The 20,045-nt window shown below is 36.7% G+C and overlaps 1 protein-coding gene across 1 annotated transcript in view; it reads right to left on the reverse strand.

The window, feature by feature from the left end:
- The window catches only part of MTTP (microsomal triglyceride transfer protein), a gene marked incomplete at both ends in the record, with an annotated part of 43,993 nt that extends 24,336 nt beyond the window's left edge, over positions 1–19,657 (reverse strand). The window contains 8 exons of the mRNA XM_079703458.1: positions 355–512; positions 2,663–2,813; positions 4,559–4,698; positions 4,985–5,101; positions 6,311–6,418; positions 12,086–12,229; positions 13,704–13,891; positions 19,597–19,657. Coding sequence (XP_079559584.1) covers positions 355–512; positions 2,663–2,813; positions 4,559–4,698; positions 4,985–5,101; positions 6,311–6,418; positions 12,086–12,229; positions 13,704–13,891; positions 19,597–19,657 — 1,067 coding nt within the window. The remainder of the gene's footprint in view (positions 1–354; positions 513–2,662; positions 2,814–4,558; positions 4,699–4,984; positions 5,102–6,310; positions 6,419–12,085; positions 12,230–13,703; positions 13,892–19,596) is intronic.
- Positions 19,658–20,045: the final 388 nt, after the last annotated feature.

Consider the following 20,045-nt stretch of genomic DNA (forward strand, 5'->3'; position numbering starts at 1 on the left):
AAATGAATAGCTAGGGAACACAATTTCACAACAGTGAGGCAGCACATGCACCGTGGTGTCACAATGAAGTCCTGCCCCCCATCTATGTACCAATCCAGACCTGATGTAAACTCATGAATACTCAAAAAACAATATTCACTCTGAGTCACTACTGAAAACTTGTTATTGCATGTCTGGTCAATTAACCACTGCATTACTGCACTGAGGTATAACTGTTCAATGAAAACGCAAAACAACAAAACAATTGATTGGAAGGTGAGGCAGTTGGTTAAAAAAGGATCTTACTTGCTTAATAAACAATAACCCAGTAGTGCTTTCCCACAGACAACCCCACACAATGTTCAGGGCACTTACAGTACTTCCTTGTTTTCAGCCTTTAGGATTTGGAGGATCTCTTCTTTCTTTGCAGTCCTGAGGTGCTTAATAAAGGTCAGGAAGCTTCTGACAGCCTCAGCCTTGGAGAGGTTGTCAGGCTGCAGGTGTTTTCTGATGGACTGCCAGTGCTCCGAGAGCTGCAAAACATGGTCGCAGGCCCATACCACGTTCATAATTCTGAACATCCACACTTACAAAGGATGTTCTTTCCAGAAATAAACTTTCCTTTGTATCTGACAAGCCAAAGAAGCTTTTTGTGTCTTAGCTCAATATATCTGATCGCCCCCTGTCCGTACCACAGTCCTGTGGTTCTCAGAGGCTAACACAGAGGCCTGCTGACTCTGTGTACAATTCCCCTGTAGGAGGACTGTTTTTGTCTATTAGCACTTAGCTCAAAGGACCTCAAGCTTCTGGGCATATGGGTCATTCCATGGTTACAACAAGGGAATTCTACCTGAGGCCAGACTTTGACTACCATAGTGAAATGATGCCAAAATTTCATTAACAACAGGAAATTTTGGAGGGGAAAAAAAAATTAGAACTGCTGAAGAATTGTATCAGGTTTCTGATGTAGTGGAACCTTACTGAAAACCAGTTTCTGTAATAATTTGAGCTCCCTATTCTCTTTATTTTACTGCTGTATGAAATACAAACAATAGTAAATAGTTTACAAACAATAGTAAAACATATTGCTGGGGTCTGAACTGTACATTTCATATATCCATGTTAAGTAGAGTATTATTTAGATAAAGGTAATTCTCACAAACACCATAATTATGCTACTGTGGTTTTAAAAATAGTAAATAGTTCTAATTAATGACATCCTTTGGCTTAGAAATAAGCTAAAAACTTATTTTTCGTGGTTTACCACTTTTCCCCAGTTGTAAAAGAATGTATTAAGTCTCATCAGTGACCTCTAACTCTGAATAATGTCCATGCTGCCAGTTTTTAAATTACTCATTCCTTCCAATAAGCAACAGATATATATTTTGCTCTTCTTTCAAGCCCCTTTTGGTTACCTAATCTTAAGAGGATATTCCGAAACAAAATTCCAGTTGTACTTAGCTAAAGATTTACTGGGTCATTTCTGAGGGCAGAGAGCATTATCAATGTGAAGTCAGATTTTTTTTTTTTTCTGTAAAGGTTGCACTGGTGACATTATACTGAAGTTGGAAAACAAATTCCTCAAAGACATAAACCTTTCCCACAATAATGAAGAAATAGTTATGAAAAATCTTAGATGGCTTAGAATGTTGGATAACTGTGGGGGGAGAAATTAACAGCCTAAGAAAAGATGATTGGTTTCATTAGTCACCTTTCTAAATAATTTCCATCTCATATGACATTAGAAAATTACACCAGAACATGAGATGATTTATGGAAGAAAAACGAAAGAAAAAACCAAGTGTGAGAACCATTATTTTTTGGTCTCATTTTGGTTTTCCCTTCATTCAATTTTGGTCTATTTGAGAAACTAGCAAGGAAGTAGTGCCTCACACTTTAAGCAAATTATGGTATTAGTCCTTGACGTGTCTACTTTTCTCAACACTAATAATAGCCAAGGGTAGAGCATCTTCTGGTAGCTACAAACAGAGCCTGAAGCCAAGGGTTTGCTCTCCTGACAAGAGGTGAAGTATTAGGAAATGCTGGAACTCAGAGCCATGTCTGTGGCCATACATCACAAATGATGCATGCAATAAATGAAATTTCTCTTTACTGGATTAAAAATGTTACGAGATGATCTACTCTTTGCCTTGGGGATATGCTACCTCATTTCTGGCTGTAACTGTACGGGAGGTTGGGGCACAGTACATCAGTGTTCCCGATTGAGGCAAAGAGTTTGGTATCCTGTTTTAGTCCTCACAGCGATTCTCAGAACACGGAGGTCAATAAAACATTTCACCTGTGGACATATTACTACCAAATGGCAGAACTTTCAGGATTCAGACCCCTGTCTGTGCTCTTGATGCCATGCTGCCCCTTAACTTCCTGAGGTCCTTGTCCCCACTGCATTCTAAGTGCTGCTTTGAGGAAGCTCTCCTCAAGTCATAACATTTTTTATTTGAAATGAGTGGATGGTAATCATTGGTTAATTACTGTTGTATTATGCATCACCTTAGGTGCATATTATTAGGCTACTGCCATTATAACTCAGTGGTGGCTGGTAGTTCTTTGTAAACTTTCTTTACAAATTAACTGACGCTTCCATTGGAGACAAAAGGAAAACAGAACTTTAAGCCACGATTATTCCACGATTTGGCCACACAACGCAGTTGCTCACACTTACAGAAGGGCATCCTTTGCACTCGCTCTCAAAGACCTGGCCCACAATGGGAATGGCCGTGTATTTCGAATCAACTGCTTTAATGATGTCTGCAACCTGCTTCCCAGGCATCAGTCTTGGGCCTGCCTCTGTTGTCTTCAGCTCTAATTTCTGCCTGCATAACCAAGGAAGAGAAATGTCACATCAGCAGCATTCTTTTGAGTGAACAAGCTACTAATTGTCATTCTTTTGGCAAACAAGATACTAATTTATTCAAATTCTATAAGGCCATGTCTTTCAAACAGTGATATCTCCAGCAGTAACAGAAACCTCAAGACAATTATGAAATTTTTCTGGAGCAACAATTTTACTCAAAGATTCGAAAATTTAAGTCTGGAATTTAAAAATATTATGACAAGAGACTATAGGAAAGAAAATTTGCCTGGATATGTGATGTTACCTCTTTTGGATTTAGCCCAGCTCTCTGAAAATGATGTCTTCAGTACAACCACGTTTCGCTTATTAACTAAGACAATTAGGAAATCTTGTTTTCCAAAACTGGCTTCAATAATATTTTTATCTGATATGTTCTTTCAGAAGCTTGCCTCTCTCCCTTTAAGAGGTGGAATCTACAGCCCTCTCCTTGAACATGGGCAGGACTCTGTGACTGCCCCAGCTCATAGAGGACAGTAGAAGTTTCAATATGTGGCTTGTAAGGCTAAGTCATAAAAGGGAATTCAGCTTTCATCTGGCATGCTGGCAGCACATACCTTAAGAGAATTGAGCTGCCATGTAAGAAGTCTGGCTACCCAAACCTGCCATGTTGAGAGGCCACATGGAAATAAACAGAGATGCATAAGGAGCCTCAGTAGTTTGAGTCTCTCAGCCCAGACACCAGATAGGTGAGGGAGCAGCCTTTGAACCAGCTCTGGTCAGTAACTGTCTGCAACTGCACAACAGACACCAAGAGAGGCATGCCTATCAGGACCAAGGCAAATGCCAGGATTATGATTGAGAATAATAAAGCGATTGCTGTTTTTTTATACCACTAAGTTTGGAGTGGTGTGTTATAGAGCAATGGAAACCTGATAAACCTAAGTAATTAAAAATATTAATTTTATATGAAAATATATGAAAACAATATGGATATAGTACAAAGTAGAACACAAGGTTCTAATCCAGAGGAGACTTCAATAAAATTTCAAGCATTTATGGTTTGAAGCATTTCTCCCAAGATTTTGCAACCATGTACCTCTGACATTAGGGCTACTTCAGAAGAAACATTTGAGAAACAATGACATAAGATAAAACTTACATTTAATGCTAGAGATGTTCTTCTGAATTAAAATTTGAAAATAATACATACTCTTAGATTTGAAATTCTAGTTCTTTAGCCTGTGAGAACTATTCTGACCAGAGAAATTTTCTCCAATTGAAATAATAGGCTCGAATATGTAAGTACTATAAATCACATCAAAAATTCTGTCACATCACTTTAGTATGGAACTTTTCTGTGCTTATTAACAACAATAACAAAAAATAATCTTGACATGAGAACTCACAAATGCCACCATTTTTTAACACTTAACATTAAAATCATTTGACAGAGAAATTAGAAAATAAATGAGAATGAATCAAGTAGTTTGCCTTTTCAAAATTTAAATTCTATTCAATAAACGATTTATTTTTAACGAAATTCTATTTAAAAACATTAAGTATTTATTACATGCCATATATTACTGTAGATAATATGAAAAATAAAGATGAACAGACATAATCACTGTTTTAAAGGAACTCAGTCAAAATGAGGAAGCACTACATATACATGTGCATGTATATACACACATATATTTTTTAAAACCAAGTATAATAATATATCAAAGAACAGTAAAGAAAACTTAAACTCTAACATTATCTTACTTTGATAATATTTTGCCTGCAATTGTTTGTAGAAAATTCAGCCTCAAAGCATGTATCTCTTCTGCGAGCACAGCTACAACAAAGCTGTCTTCTATCTTATAGGTAGTGACAGATGTGGCTTTCGAAGTGACACCCAAGACCTAAGTAAATAAATATATGTGGTTGTAACAAGTAATTAGCTTTTTATCTTTGAATCAAGCCAAATAGTGAATTATCTTTTCATCTTCACAAGAACTTCCCCATCACCCAAACTTATAATATATTAAGATAAAACTATTCATTTGATATTATATAAAACTAATACCCTAAACTAAAAATTATAAATGTTCCCAAATTATATTGTTACCTTATTCACCTATTATTTTTAAATAATCTCTACAAAAGGTAATTACTTGGTTGCCTCAAAGAAAGTGATAGCAAGCATACCGGATTTAGGGTTGTAAATCCAGACCTCTCTGTTTTGCATGAATCCAAGGCCTTAATTTTGATCACCTTATCTTGATGAGCCTGGTAGGTCACTTTACAATCTCCAGAGATATCTACCTAAAAAGAAAAGCAAAAATACAATGTTTGCGATTCTCACATGGACCATTTGAATTCCAGTGGGAAGTGGCTTGAAAATTGGGGTTCTAATATGTTATGGGGGACTGCCTTTCTGCCCAGGCTGACAAGTTAGGAAGGCAGAAGAATTCAATGTTTCTTGCAGCGTGTGGATTCTTTTCCATTCCCTTCATTTGAGTCTTATGAGTGCCTTCATATTGCCCCAGGAATAATAAAGCATTTCCCACTTCTCTCTAATGTCTAATAGGAACTGGACAAATGGCCTGGTCATAATCAAAACCTCTCATAAATGGGTAATTATGTGGCAAGGGGAATTGACTTTTAATATTGTATGTAGGCTGTGTGTACGTGTGCGTGTGTGCATGCGTGCGCACACATGCTTTGATGAGCTGAGTATGATTCGAAATCCATAAAAACCTGTGGGATTAATTCAACTCATTATAAGTTACATCAACAGTTTGAATGTAGGCAAATGTATCTCAGTACAGACTCAGTTTAGCATCTCTGAGTCTTCCCTCTGGCCTCTACAAGCACCATCCCCAGTCTTCATTCTAGAAAGTTAACCAGCATTCCCTTGGCCCAGCCTTGCCATCAGATTTTCTCACCCACTGATGGACTGGCTGAATTCAGACAAGAAAACTTGGACTCAGCTTTGTTTTGACTCCAGGTATGGTACTGAAGGAGTCACTCAACTTCCCTAGTTCAACCTTGGTTTCTTCATCTATAAAATGAAGAGGGTTTGTATAGACCAGTGGTTCCTCAAACTGACAATGCATCTACATTAGCTGAGAAACTGTTAAAATACAGATGCTAATCTACTTAATCAGAATCTCTGCAGTGAATCCAGGGAATCTATATTTTTAATAAGCTCCCCGTGGAATAGTGATGCACAGTGATGCCACTGGAATATTCTCCAAGGTTTTTTTGCATCTCTATCATTCAGTCATTCTATAGGTCTCTTTCGTATGACTGATTCTAATTCCCTCTACCTTGTATTCAAATACAAATTGGGGTAAACGGCAAATCGTTTCATATGTAAATGAGATAACCACCCAAGTCACCCTTTCTAAGCATTACCATAGCAGTGACTTTGTTTTTTACTGAATTTCTGCAGATAGAAACCCATATAAACAATTTTGGTAACTTTATTGACAAATACTTTTCTGGATCCTTAATAATATTAGTAAGTACCTCATTGGTAGTTCCAGAGCTTAACTGCATCTGAAATAGACTAGCCAGGCCTCTCTTGAGATTTTCTATGGCTACTGGTTCATCTCGATATGAGTAGAGCTCTTTGACCTAGGGGAAAAAAAAAAGGACAAACATAAATAGAGCAAAAATGCATCATTTACCAGATTTGGTTAAATAAATAGCAGGGAAGGTTAGATTCTCATCCCCTATCAATTCTGGGAGAAAGAGATCTGTTAGTCCAAAGCTGGGACTTCTTTTTTTGTGAAAAGAAGCTATTTACATTTCTAAGAGGCTAGACCGTCCAAATACGACATTTCAGTAGACTGTTAATGAAGGCTCTGAATATGATGAGTGTAACATAGGGAAGGAAACAGAGCACCGATACGGGGTGGGATTTCTGTGAAAACAAGAAGGATTGCCCAAGGAAGAGAAATCAGGAACATTCTCTTCAAACATGTCAATGTATCCTCTACCTGTGATTCTGCTTGAAACAAAAACTAACCAAGGTTTAAAATAACATCAAATAAATAGATTCTTGGAAGAGAATGGCAATCCCCATGCTTGATACTCCTGAGGCAGCACAGCCTCTAAGGGCTATGATAAGGGCCCACACGTGGCCAAAATGCCCATGGTCAAAATTCCACAGGATTGATGTTCTGCCCTCCATAGCATTCATGTTGGCCTTGGGTATAAGGAGACATACAAGGTTGGAAGACTTGAGGTTTAGGGTGCTAACACTGCATGGCCTGCTCCACGCGCTGCTTTGAGTTTCTCTTTAGAAGGTGGGAAAAAGAGGTTGGAATGAGGAAGGTGACTGTGATTTGGCTGCACTAGTAAATGGCTTATCTTAGCTTTGTTTCATCCTTGAGATTTATAGGCACAGAGGTAATAACAATGTCCCATACCATTCTGAACATTTAGCTCATGTTTAGGAAACAAGGATAAAAATACAAAGAATTTTCTGGAAAGTAGGCTGTCATTTCTTACTCTGTTTTGACTCCAAACATGTCACATGATTTAGAAATGGAGAGGTTGGATATAGCTTCCCTGTAAAAATTCCCAAGGTCTATGATAATTATAGCTGGCATTTCTACCAGAAATATCCTGAATGCCTTCCTATTTCTCTTTAAAACCAACCATGACTTCCCAAGTAAAACTGAAAGCTCAGTCATTATGCAATAAATTCAATTAATACCAATCTGAACAATTTAGTGTACATGAAAACTCCCTCATCCCTTAGAAGAAGAAAATACTTTGCCTGAATTATCCTAACAAGTGCCTCAAGTTTTCTATTTTTGTTTTCTACATATACTCTGCCTAGCGATAGATTTATTAGGTACTTCATCTGGCAATCAATTTTAGTCATTACAGTGGATGAACCTATAAATGTTGGAATTGTGTTTGTCCAGCTTAAAAGGGAACTGGAATAGTGATCTCAGTGTCTGAAAATCCATGGCATCATGTTCTCAAACAAATCACTGGCAGTTTCTCAGAACCAAGGCTGAGTTTCTGATGTTCTATTTTGTAAACTAGGTCTTCTTTCCTTTCAGGAATTATAGTGTAACTTTTTTTTCAAATATTTGAGAGTATGGAATCTGCACATATCAGGACTAATAGAGCTTCACAACTGGATCGCTTGAGCCCATACACAGTCAGAAGGGCTTACTGGTAGCAATACACACATGCCTAAGGCCTGTGACTTTTTTGGTCTGAGCCTTAAATATTTCAGAAAGTGAGAGGAGCCATGAAGAGGGAAAAATGCTTGTACTATCATCAGTACCCTCACTTTGCTTCCAAGCTACAAAACATGCCTGAACTATTTATAAAGTTTTACCTAAAATTTCAGGAAACCCAGGTCTCAAATTTAATCTTTAGACTATGCCTAAGGTTAAATGCTTTCCTGCTACTCCTACTTCTTTTGATCTTGACTGCTAGATACCTAAGAAAATGGTATGCTGAATTTTTTCCTGGAAGGCTGAGCAACATAAACTGTGAGACAGAAAAAGTTTTTTTCATTCCTCCTATTAGCTTTTATTGTTTCCCTAGAACTAGAAAAGTGGACAAGTCCCTTTTTCCTTTGTCTGCCTGCTACCTTTGGGGCCTAAATTCTCTTCCTTTAGTGCAGAGCAATGAGATCCAAAGTGAAGACAGCACTGGTGTCCATATTAGCTAAATGTCAAAACTGTTAGAATCGAGTAGGGTTTTGATAATTCAGAAAATAATAATAAAATATCAGAACTTGGAAGTTTAATCCACACGGCTGACACAACAATAATCTCACGTTCATTATTTCACAACAGGAACTAAGTAAGTTTTATTATATTCAGGCCCTAAAGCTGATTACTTCATTCAATTCTGAAATGAGCTCTGAACATCCAAGAGTACAGGACTCTTATCTAAATTCACAGTCCCCAAAACTGCCAGAGACTGGCAGCATCGTAGACTAGTCACAAACTAAGACTTTAACCCAAGGAAACGAAACATAGAGGGGGAAGGGTGGGTTGTGGGAAAGGAGACTCAGTGCCTCTTCTGGGATAATTTTGAGGGCTAATCTCCCCTTGGAATCAGTAGGGATTATACATTTCTTTTCCTTAGGAAAAAATTACTTCTATACATTCCCTTAATTTACACACTCGTTAAGAATAAGAGAAAGCGAATTTTCATTAACTGGTCAAAGAGCAAAAATAAACAAAAAGGATCTCAGCAAACAGAGATTAATCATTTTATCTGGTCTACTTAGCTGAAGCTATGTCTCTTTCATGTGTATCTAAGACAGAGCATAGCTAAGAAATGGTACATTGGAAAACAGACAAGTGAAGAAATCTATAAAGAATTAGAAGGTTTTCAAGGTGCCAGATTTCTTTTGGAGGTTCCGTGTGTGTACAGGAGCCACACTGCCAGATTCAGAGAGCAAATCAATGTCTAGGAACAACACAAAATAAGGGACAGACTCGGCAGCCACATGATTAATGTAATCAATACTGAGCAAAAACCAGAAATAGAAGTCTGGTAATATTCTAGTTAATTGGATTAGCATTCAACACTGTAACTTGAGGCATCTTTTGCATGTCAGTCTTAACCAGAAAACTGTCAAATTTCCAACTTCATCTATGATTTGTAGATAAAACTAGAGTCATACCCAAACATTTAAGTAGGGGAGATAAGTAGGCATGGAAAAAAATATGTGCAATAAATATGCATCTAAATATTTCCATGAGATATCTTTTCCAATGTAAATGTGGGAGCTTAAAACAGGGGGCTCTGGGAGGACAAAAATACATGCTGATGAGTATCCTTGAAATCACAGAAATTTCTTAAATTGAGCCTGGGATAGAAAATACTCGTTGAGAAAACAGCAGTACAGCCTTCCCTTTCATAATTTCTCTCATAGTAAAATGAAGTGATAGTTTAAATAATGATCTTTCTGACAATGATGTGGCTAAAAAAGTCCAAGTGGCTTCTTAGTCTCCAGGGTCATGTTTTTTCCAACAAGTACTTTATTGTGTAATTGAAAGATACCACAATGTACTTTGACCTGTAGCTGCAGTAAATCATCACAAGTAATAGCTCCTGTAGAAATGGCATGTTGGAGTCACTGAAATAATGATGTGGCAGCTCCATCCCAGCCTTTGAACAGGGAGGGCACTGAGTGCTTTTGTATGTGTAACAAAAGACTTTGTACTCAACCGCTACCCAAGGGGCTATAAAATGATTGGTTTGTCGTTAAGATTATAAATGCAACTAATAGTTTATAAATCAAGCATGTTGCCACATTGGAAGGCCAGAGATGAAAATAACAGTATTTCATGTTGTTAATAAAGTTGTGCCATATGAAAATCAATTGAGTTAATAGATACAGTGAAGAATAAAAAGAAGACTACAAGGCAACCAGACTTTTTTTCCCCCCAAATACATTCCAGCTCGAAAAGACAGTAAAATATAAAGGCTTCCGGCACAGAAACCTGTTTTAAATCCCAGCTCCAACACTTGCCAGTTGTGTGACCTTAGGCAAGTTTCTTTACTTCTCTTAACTTTGGTTTCCTCATCTATTACAAGAGGATGAAAAAGCAGCACCTGCTTCCTAGGGCTGTCATGAGGAAAAAGAGAGAATTCATGTAATGCCTTCAGTCCGTGCAGGCATTAAGCACTAAGTATGTTTTAGCTATTATTAAGCAAACAATAGGCACAGACTTCCTCAAAGTCTGACTCATTTTAGCCCCATATAACCTTATTTGTTCATTCCTTTAATTTACAAACATTTATTGAGTTCCCACTATGAACAAGGTGCTGAATATACAAGATAAAGACACAACTGCCACCCAAGAGAAGCTTACTCTGAATGTGGATGGTAGACAAGTAAAGAGAGAATTACAATACACTGTGATAAATGCTTGGATAGAAATAAGCTCAGGGTAGTATGGGGTTTGGGAAAGGCTTTCAGAACACCAAGTTGGTCAGTGCAAGGCTTGGTTCTGGGTGCTTTGGGGAGGAAGGGAGTAGAAGGGCTGGAATATAAAGAGGAACAGCAATTTTCTCCACCAAAACCCATAATCTAGCAATGAACACAAATGACCAAAAGGAAAGTAATGAGGGGCATGAGTGAGCTATAAAGTGCTAAGAGAGTCCTGAAGAGGGATGGTTATTTCCAGCTGGCTAGAAAGGTGGGAACTTTATAAAAGAAAGGGCCTGCAAGCAAAGCCTGAAGGATGGTAAGTATTTTAACAAGTGGAGAAGGAAGAAAAGGATTCTTGAAATGGTGATTCATGTTTGGTTACAGGAGAGTGATGATATAATAATCCTTCTTGTGAGTCCCTTTTTAGTACTTTATTAAAAATGAGCATCATGAATAGCAAAATATTTCATGTCTGAAATTTATATTTTGAAGTATTTGTTTTCACTTTTAGTTTGAATCTAGAAATTTTGGATCTAGAGAAATTTTAGAGATTTGTAGTTTTAACTATAATGATCCCTTTCTGTTTTTCTACTTTAGTTCCTAAAAGTAAGCTTTCATCTTATACTAATATGTTTTTATACATGTCAGTATAACATCTATACTTTTCATAAACCCACATATGTAATGCTTGATAATTCACAGATCAAAATTGCTTTTCAATTTCAAACATACTAAGACCATTTTAATAGACTAGACTCAAACCGTAAGAAATGCACAGTTACAGAATTTTCAGAGCAAACTTCCAATATATATTATAGTGTTCATTCATTACTTTAACATATAAAATGCTTCTGTCATAGCTATAAAATAATCTAAATGTTTTTCTAAAGAATCAACTCTATCTTAGAAATGCCATACCCCTTCAAAAGCTTCAATTTTGTACTTAATCCAGTTATTGATTTCTTATGACAAGTTAATATCATTATCTAAGTTAGATCATTTCATTCTCATAATTTGTCTACTTTCCTGAATTTATCCAATCATCTCTGATGACCTATTGTGTTACAATACCTTTTGGATTCTTCCTAATTTAATAAGGAATGTACCTTTTAATTATGCCTCTTACCAATAAAAATATACTTGATCCTATATAACGATTTTTCATAAAAATAGGGAACATAAATGGCTAGGAAATATAAGTGAATCCAATGCCTTGATTTACTTCTGAAACATTTAATTTGCAACTTCCATTTATTAGTTCTTGAAAAATTCCATTTTCCATAAAAGTAGCGACACCATGATCACCTAAAATAATATCTACTGAAGGAGAGGAAAATATGATGTTGGAAAAAACAATGTGGGACTCCAAAAATCACTTTTACCTTTCCATGGACTAGATGAAGGAGCACAGGTCTTTGTAGAGCTTCCAAGTTTTCCTTTCTTATGATTTGGGATGGCTTTTTTCCTTTGAAAATGCTCTTCTCTCCTCTCTGTTTATTCACATTTTCGACCTTTACATTTTTTATCTGGAATCATGGAAAGAAACCTATTAGAAAAACTTCCTATGTCTGTTTCCATCAGAGTCTCCTAGAAAATAAAATGGTAAAGCAATAAACAGGGTTGGCCAAAATTTCTTCTGTCATTCTCAATTCATGATTCATAGGACCTAACTATCAACTTTAAAAGAATGGAGAAGGTATTAAAAATTAGATTTTTGAATTAGGTAAAAATACTGACATCAAGGAAATCTGTGACTTCAATTCTACCCAATACTCTGTAATGGCCTATATGGGAAAAAAATTTTTTTAAAAGAGTGATTATATGTATAACTGATTCACTTTGCTGCACACCTGAAACTAACACAACATTGTAAATCAACTACACTCCAATAAAAAAATTTTTTTAATTAAAAAAAAAGAAATCTGTGACTTCAGGTCTACAATAATTGTGGCTAGAAGATAGCTCTTTTATGTCATTGTCACTCTCTTCATTTATTTTGAACTGCTGCTGTCTGCCAGCTCTCTTCACTTTCTGTACCATTTGTTTGAAAGGAACCCTGCCCCACTGCACTTTATTTGTACATACAAAATTAAAATGAAGAGTCTGATTACTGAACAAAGAGGTACAGAATGTTTTCTGCAAATTACTGTTCTATTGAGAAGTTGCTTAGTGAGGTGGACGATAAAATTTTGATCCAACTTGGAAAACACACACAGCTATTAGAGACAACCAAAGAAGCAAAGATCACTTGATAAACGTATTGCAGTGACACCTCATTATAAAGTATATCAGTAACTACTTATCAGTGACAATGAAGCAAATCTTGGTCCTGTGTACCTGTTTCACACTGACATGTAGAAGGAGAACTGACTATACTAGAGAAACTATTGCCTTTAGGCCCTTGAAAAGCAAATGTGGACTCACCATATATTGAAACCGGAACAGGCCCCAAAGGCCATATAATTTGAATTTTTTTATCAACACATAAATCTAAAGCATCATAGCTGACCAAACACTGCCATTCAGGGGAGCACCTCATTCTGTCCTCAAGAAGAATGCAGAAAAGGTTTACTCCCTCATTGGTAATTTTACCTGTTGGATCAAGGAACTCAGAAAAGTTGGAAGGTCACAATTTATCTCCTCCTCCAGTTAGAGTGGTCTCGATTGCTTTACACATAACATGGATTCTAGACTCCTTAGTTTCAGAACACTTCAAATGGATTCTAGTTTAGTGTGTCTATTAGTATGACACATAGAACTGGACATCATACTTCAGTTACTCACCCATATACACCTTCGTTTGCCTGCTTCAACAATTTGGAAAGATCAGATCACTTTTGGTTAGCAAAACCTTCAAAACTGTATCTTTACTTATTTCAGTGATGGATAACAAATTCAATGACTATATGACCAAGAGTACAGACAAGTGCTGTTGAATGGTACACTTCTCAAAGACTGCTGACATCTAATCTTTGCATCTCTCTGGTAGAAAATGCCCACCATAATTTGGATCAGTTGGTCGTCATCACCATCAGGACTCCTCCACAGTAAGACAACATCCACATTGGATGAAATTCGGTAGCCCACGCTGTCTTGGAGGTTTCCTTTGCCCCGATCAAGAAAAACTTCAGTGGAGTATGTGAGTTTGTATAGCCGGTCATTATTTAATGAGAGACCAGTTGTGTGACCTGCATAAAGATAGCGACACAAGTCAAGTCTTAGCTGTAAGGCACCCATCAGGCCAGGGACTGTGCTATCTAGCACAGTGGTACACAGTGGGAGCTTATGTTTGCTAATGGAAGTAAATTTTTGCTAAGTGAAAAATTTCTACTTCTCTACCTGCTGAAATTATTAGCTTGAACAACAACAAAAACCACAACAAACAAATAAGCTTCCATTTCAGAAAACCTTAGCTTGTATTCTTAATCAGTAATCAGATTATCTAAATATTGCCCTGCTTGAACTATAGAATATTTTTAAAGAAATATCATTGTATTGCTTTAAATTATATGAATATGATTTCTTCCCTGCCCCCCACCCCAGCTTTACTGAGGTATAATGAATATGATTTCAAGTAGAGATGCAGCCAGAGATTGCTTTATAATTTAATAAAAAACATTTGTTATTAACATATCATTTAAATACAAGAGATCAAAGCCAAAGTAATTTTAGTAGTTAGAATGCAGTCCCTTACATTGGATATTTTGAGTATTTAAAGAATATCCCTCTAATGCACTTTATCCTATTAATTTAATTAGTAAACTTTTAGTATGAATGTACATTTCAAGGCTACACATATGTAAATTTAAATTAGCTATTCCTGAATAAAATGATGTTTTCCTACATAAAATCCTAGCACAGGCTTTAATCTGACAGGGACAATTTAATGTCAAATAGTATACAAGTCAGTATTATGACCAAAAAAAAAAAATGATATATGGAGGAGTTCATACACTCTCCAAGTCAGTTTATCTTAACCCAAAGAAATGTAAAAGAGTAGGATCAAGTCTTTCCCAGAGATGACTTGCAGTTTATGGTCATACAAAGTCTTTGTATGTTTTCTATCCATAGCTCGCAGAAGATAGTAAAAAAATGACTTCAGTATACATTTTTCCTCAGTGCTAACAGGGTAGCATTGCCTAGTTAACTATATAGGGAACCATATCGTTTTTTCCCTCAGGACATATGCACGTGGGAGAGGGACAGGAAAGGAGGTTGAGATGACTAGGACAGAAATGAGGCAGCTGAGAAAGGAAGTGAAATTACTTGGAAATCCAGAAGTTAGTAAACCTCTGAAAAGTCTTTACTATTTACTGTCTCTATCACCTACTATGGCGCCTACTGCCCAGAGGAAAAAAAGGTCAAATACGTTGTCTCTGATAAACTGTTCTAAGTGTTTTACACACATTAACTTATTAAATCTTCACAAAAACCTAATGGGGTGGGTACTATTATTAGCCTGATTTTATAGATGAAGAAATCGAGGGACACAGAGATTATACAATTTACCCAAGATCACCCAGGAAATCAGTGGCGGAGCCTCTAACACCCTGTCTGGATCTAGAGACCATGCTCTTACCTATACTATACACATAAAACCTTTAGATTGAACTCTTCCATTCCTGGGGAGTGAGCTAGGAATTCATTCATTCATTCTTTCATTCAACAAGGATGTACTGAGCACCTACTGGGTAGTAGGCACTTTTCTAGGCTCTGGGGCTATACTAGTTAACAAGCAGACAAAATTTCTACCTTTGTGGAGTTTACCGTTAAATGAGGAAGGGATGGAAAATTTAAAAAGCAAGTACATAAACAAATTATAAAGTATGTTAGAAGTGCTAATGAAGAAAAATGAAACAGGAAAGGGAACTGGGATGCTAAGGGAAAGAGCTTTGTGAGAAGGTAATACTCTGGGCAAATACTTTAGGTTAGCCACATGGATGTCTGTGGAAAGAGCACCCCCCTTCCCTCCTTCCCCACATTCCTACCCAGCCCCCGCCCCTCCGCAGAGGGAGTAACAAGTTCAAAGGCCCTGAGGAGAGTTCATGCAGGTGTAATGGAGGAACAGCAAGGAGGCCAAAGAGGCTGGGATTGACTAAGTGAAATACATAGCAGAAGGAGATGAGGTCAAATAGGTACCCATGGGTGGCTGGGAGACTTGGGGGTATATTTGCATAGATTTAGAATTTGGTTGAGTGACATGAGGAGCCACTGGAGAGTTTTGCGTGGTGAAGTTATACATGATCTGACAAACCTGCAAAGAAAGGTAATAAGGCGTTTAATAGGAATCAAGAAAAGCCAGGAGAAGGAAGTGTAGGAGGGGGTCTGAAGTGTGTACACAAAAACAGGCTGTGTCCAAACACCAAGTCAGGCAGAACCTCAGGTATGAGATACAGAAGGCAGACAAATTCAGGAGAAACCTTGCAGGAGATGAAGTCTGGGACTCCCTCTAGCCTCCCTGATCTCCACCTCTTCTGCATTTTAACTGGGGACACTGCTGCAGGGTCAAACACTGGCTTTCTGACCAGGAAGGTATTTTGGTCAAAGAGGCCTTCTTTTTATGACACCTATCAAATTCCACGTAGGGCAAAAAGGAAATACATGTTGTCTTATCTAATCCTCACAGCAAGTCTGAAAGGTAAGCAGTATATGGCAGCTGAAAAAAGCTGACTCCACATTTAATCCAACATAGCAGATATAATGCAGAATTTGATGTTGGAATATGCTAAAATTCAAGTTTTGTGTACTACCTGAAGGTGTCTTCTGATTAAAATAGCTATGAAAAGTTTGCAGTAAAGTAGCCTCTCTTTAATTCCAAAGCTTTCCAAACTATCATGTTGTTCTTTTTTCTTTTTTTTTTTTTTTCTTTTACTTGACTGGTCAAAAGAACGTGAAAAATGACAATATATATCAGTTCCTGACTATGATTTGGAAGTGATAAAGCACAGGAAAGACTGGGCTTTGTTCTCCTAGAACTTTTTCCTACCTCTTTCAACAGGAGATAAAGCCTAAAATGATTTAAATAAGTGCTGACAGTGCTGAAGTGTTGTCCCTTTTATCCTTTCCTCTTTGATAATTATTGATATTTCTGTTTCTGTTATTCAGAGATCCGGCAATACTGGGCAGTGGGGGCATGTCCCATTTATATTGGTGGCTAAATTTCTGTCTTAAGGTGTTGCTCTGTAGAGTATGCAGAATGGCAATTGGAACTGATGGTAGATTAAACAAGAAATCAATTTTAGCCCCCAAAGGAGTCAGTACCTCTTCAAGGTGCCCCTTCAAGTGGAATTTTTAGTCATGTAAAAGGAACAAAACTCTTAATTTTGAACTTTTTAAGAAATATCTTCAAATATTCTTTAATTAAACTTAGATCAATATAATAGTTCATTGACTTAAGCAAAAAGACAAAATAGAGATAAGTTAATAAAGGTGAGGCTTGAAGAGACCTGCGTTGGTGATAAGGAAGATAGGTAATGGGATTTACGAACCCAACAGAAGACTAGAAGGCTGGAAGTAAACGAGTAGGATGAAGGATAAGGGAGAAAATATGGAAGATGATTATTGTGAATGAACTGAAAAGCATGGTAGGGCCAGGCACTGAGAGAAAGACTGGGCGTGAAGGAAGAGTTCAGGTAACAAGATTAAATAGAAAGTGTATGGGCAGGTTATCAAAAGGAAAAGCACTATAAAGAAAACCCAAAGAAGGCACTGAGAATGGACCCACCATTAAAAATGTGATTCAGTAAAAGTAAGGGAAACCTGAGTCTTCCAAACATTCAGTCAGCATATCAGCATATCTCTTCTAAATAGACCCTTTTCCATTCTAATTCTAAACCCCTCCTCCATCCTCTTTATGGTCCAACCTCTCTCAACATCCACCCAGATCTGGGAATTTGCTAAATAGTTGCATTGAGAATTAAATTTGAGATGACTTTTGAAGTGATGCATAACATCTGCAAATTTATAATGGCCTGATTTTAAAGTAAACTCTTCATACGTAGTTCGCTTATTAAATGTCAATCATTGCAAAGGGCAAGGAATCTATAATTAAACCATGGTACTATAATACAAAAAATTACCCCATCTGGGTAAGAGAGAGCTGTCAAGTCCTGTACTTTTTATTCATGGTATTTGGCAAAAGCAGCTTATACCATGATGCTAATAATGCTTAAGCATTGGAGCCCTCACTTACCCAGGCTTCTTCCAAGATCTTGGAAGGGGACCCTAGCACTGTGTACACATGTCATATCTTTTTTTTCAGTAACATTTGCAAAAGTAGGATATTTTTGTAAAAAAGTAGATTTTTTTTCAAAGATGGAGCCTAAATTGCATAAGCTTCAGGTTCTAAAATTCTGGATTTGCCACTGAACTTACACACAAAAAACTGTAGCTATCTGTTATGTTCTAAGTCATATTTCCCTGTATGTCATTGCTCTGTGTGTGTGTGTGTGTGTTTAAATCTTTATAAGTGCATGTATTTGAAAACATCAAGTTATCCAATGTTCTCATTTGTAGGACGGGGGGAAGAAAGAGAAGTCCACAATAACTACTATATCTCAATTATTTTTCTCAAAATAATCATGGTATTGGTTTGATCTCATGGTGTATGAATCATTCATATTTCCAATATTCAACAGTTTATTTGACAGATAATAAAATGTAAGCTTTCTATATAACAATTCTCTGTCAGATATAATTTACAAACCTTTACTTTTTTCTCATTAAAATTTCTTTTCATCCAAGTAAGGACTGTATCTTTAAATACTGAACATTTTAGAATCTGGTAAAAATCTATATATTATCTTTAGTTCAAGAACCTAAAGTGTGATTTGCTTAGGTGAAATAATTTACCGCCCCCCCCTTTTATTGCTCCAATAGCAAAGATTGTCTCTTTTCCTCATGTGAAAATTTTCTGTGCAAAAAAATCTTGAGACAAACTTTACCTTATGAAAAAAAGCCACAGTTATCCCAAAAGGCTTTTAAAAGTTTACAGGTGAATTACTTTTTATCACTTACTAAGAGTACACAGTTATTAAAGTTGGACCCTATCATGCTAAGTCTTTTCTTAGGCCAACTGGCTTTGACAGTGAGTCCTCTTAAGAGATTCGAAAAAGTGATGATTCTACAGGTGCAACATTTAGAAATTCAAGGCGTGCATAAACTAGCTGATTTAAAACAAGATTCCATATTAGTACATTTCACACAGCTTTTTAAAATCATTATTCAAAATGTTTGCTCTGAAAGTTATCAATTCATGTGTTTTTTAATCATCTTAAAATAGAAACTATAATGAGCAACACTATTTTTCCAAAGATAAGTGTTACTTCTTAAATCTATGTCATGTAGTTTTATTTTCTGTAATTCACCAACTCTGATAGTCCTATCACTTCTGAATGGTAATGGAATTAAATACAGCCTTCACCATTTCATTCATAATCCTTTGGCAAGTCAAATGCCTTTTTCATTGGGTCTAATTCTTCTTGATATCACATTGCTAGGCAACTAGAAGGAAATTTAAGAACTGTTTTTTTTAAATCTACTTTTACAATTCAAATGAAGGAGCTGCATTCATTGAGTGACCAACAGCAGCAGGTAACAATAGTTGGCGTCTTTTTTTCTCCCTTTTAAAAATAAACCATGAATGAGAAAATGAAGCAAGAAGCATGCTAGTCTGAGGGACTGAAAGTAAAAGGAACCTCTGTTTTCTTTATGTAGGAATTTGAATTTGCTTTTCATTCCAACCCAGTCATGCCTTCACCAACATTCCAAAGTTACATGGTTTTGAAGATCGCTTAGTTTGGAATTCTTTCACTACACACACACGCACACACACACACATTTTTCTCCCTCAACGATTAAAATTAAAGTTTAGCAGAAAGCAACACAAACTTACCTTTAACAGAAGCTGAATATGAGGAAATGAAGCAGAGAAAAAGCACAGCAAGAAGAATCATATTGATTAGCTACCCTCTAATGCATCCAGTTCCCAGCTAGGAGACACTGAGAAGTGGACTCTTCCAATGGCAGCGAGGGAGTGACCCTTCTCAGAACCTGCAACAATAATGGTTATCTTTTGGGGGAAAGGTCAGATTCCAAACTCCAAAATCAGGACCTAAGTTCACAGAAGGGCTCACTATTAATGATTAATCTTAGGTGGGCTGTAGTTTTCAGTCTCTCACTCTTTTTATTTATTTTTTACTCAATAAGAAAAATCAAGAAAATTTTCACTTTTGAGAGCTAAACTAAACCAGTCTACCATCCTATAAATTTAGAAGTACTGAGGGGCATTCAAGGAAAACTGGTGGTGATACTTTTCTGCTCAGTACATAATTATCATTATGC

The sequence above is a fragment of the Hyperoodon ampullatus genome (assembly GCF_949752795.1).
Source record: "Hyperoodon ampullatus genome assembly, chromosome: 1".
Taxonomy (NCBI): domain Eukaryota; kingdom Metazoa; phylum Chordata; class Mammalia; order Artiodactyla; family Ziphiidae; genus Hyperoodon; species Hyperoodon ampullatus.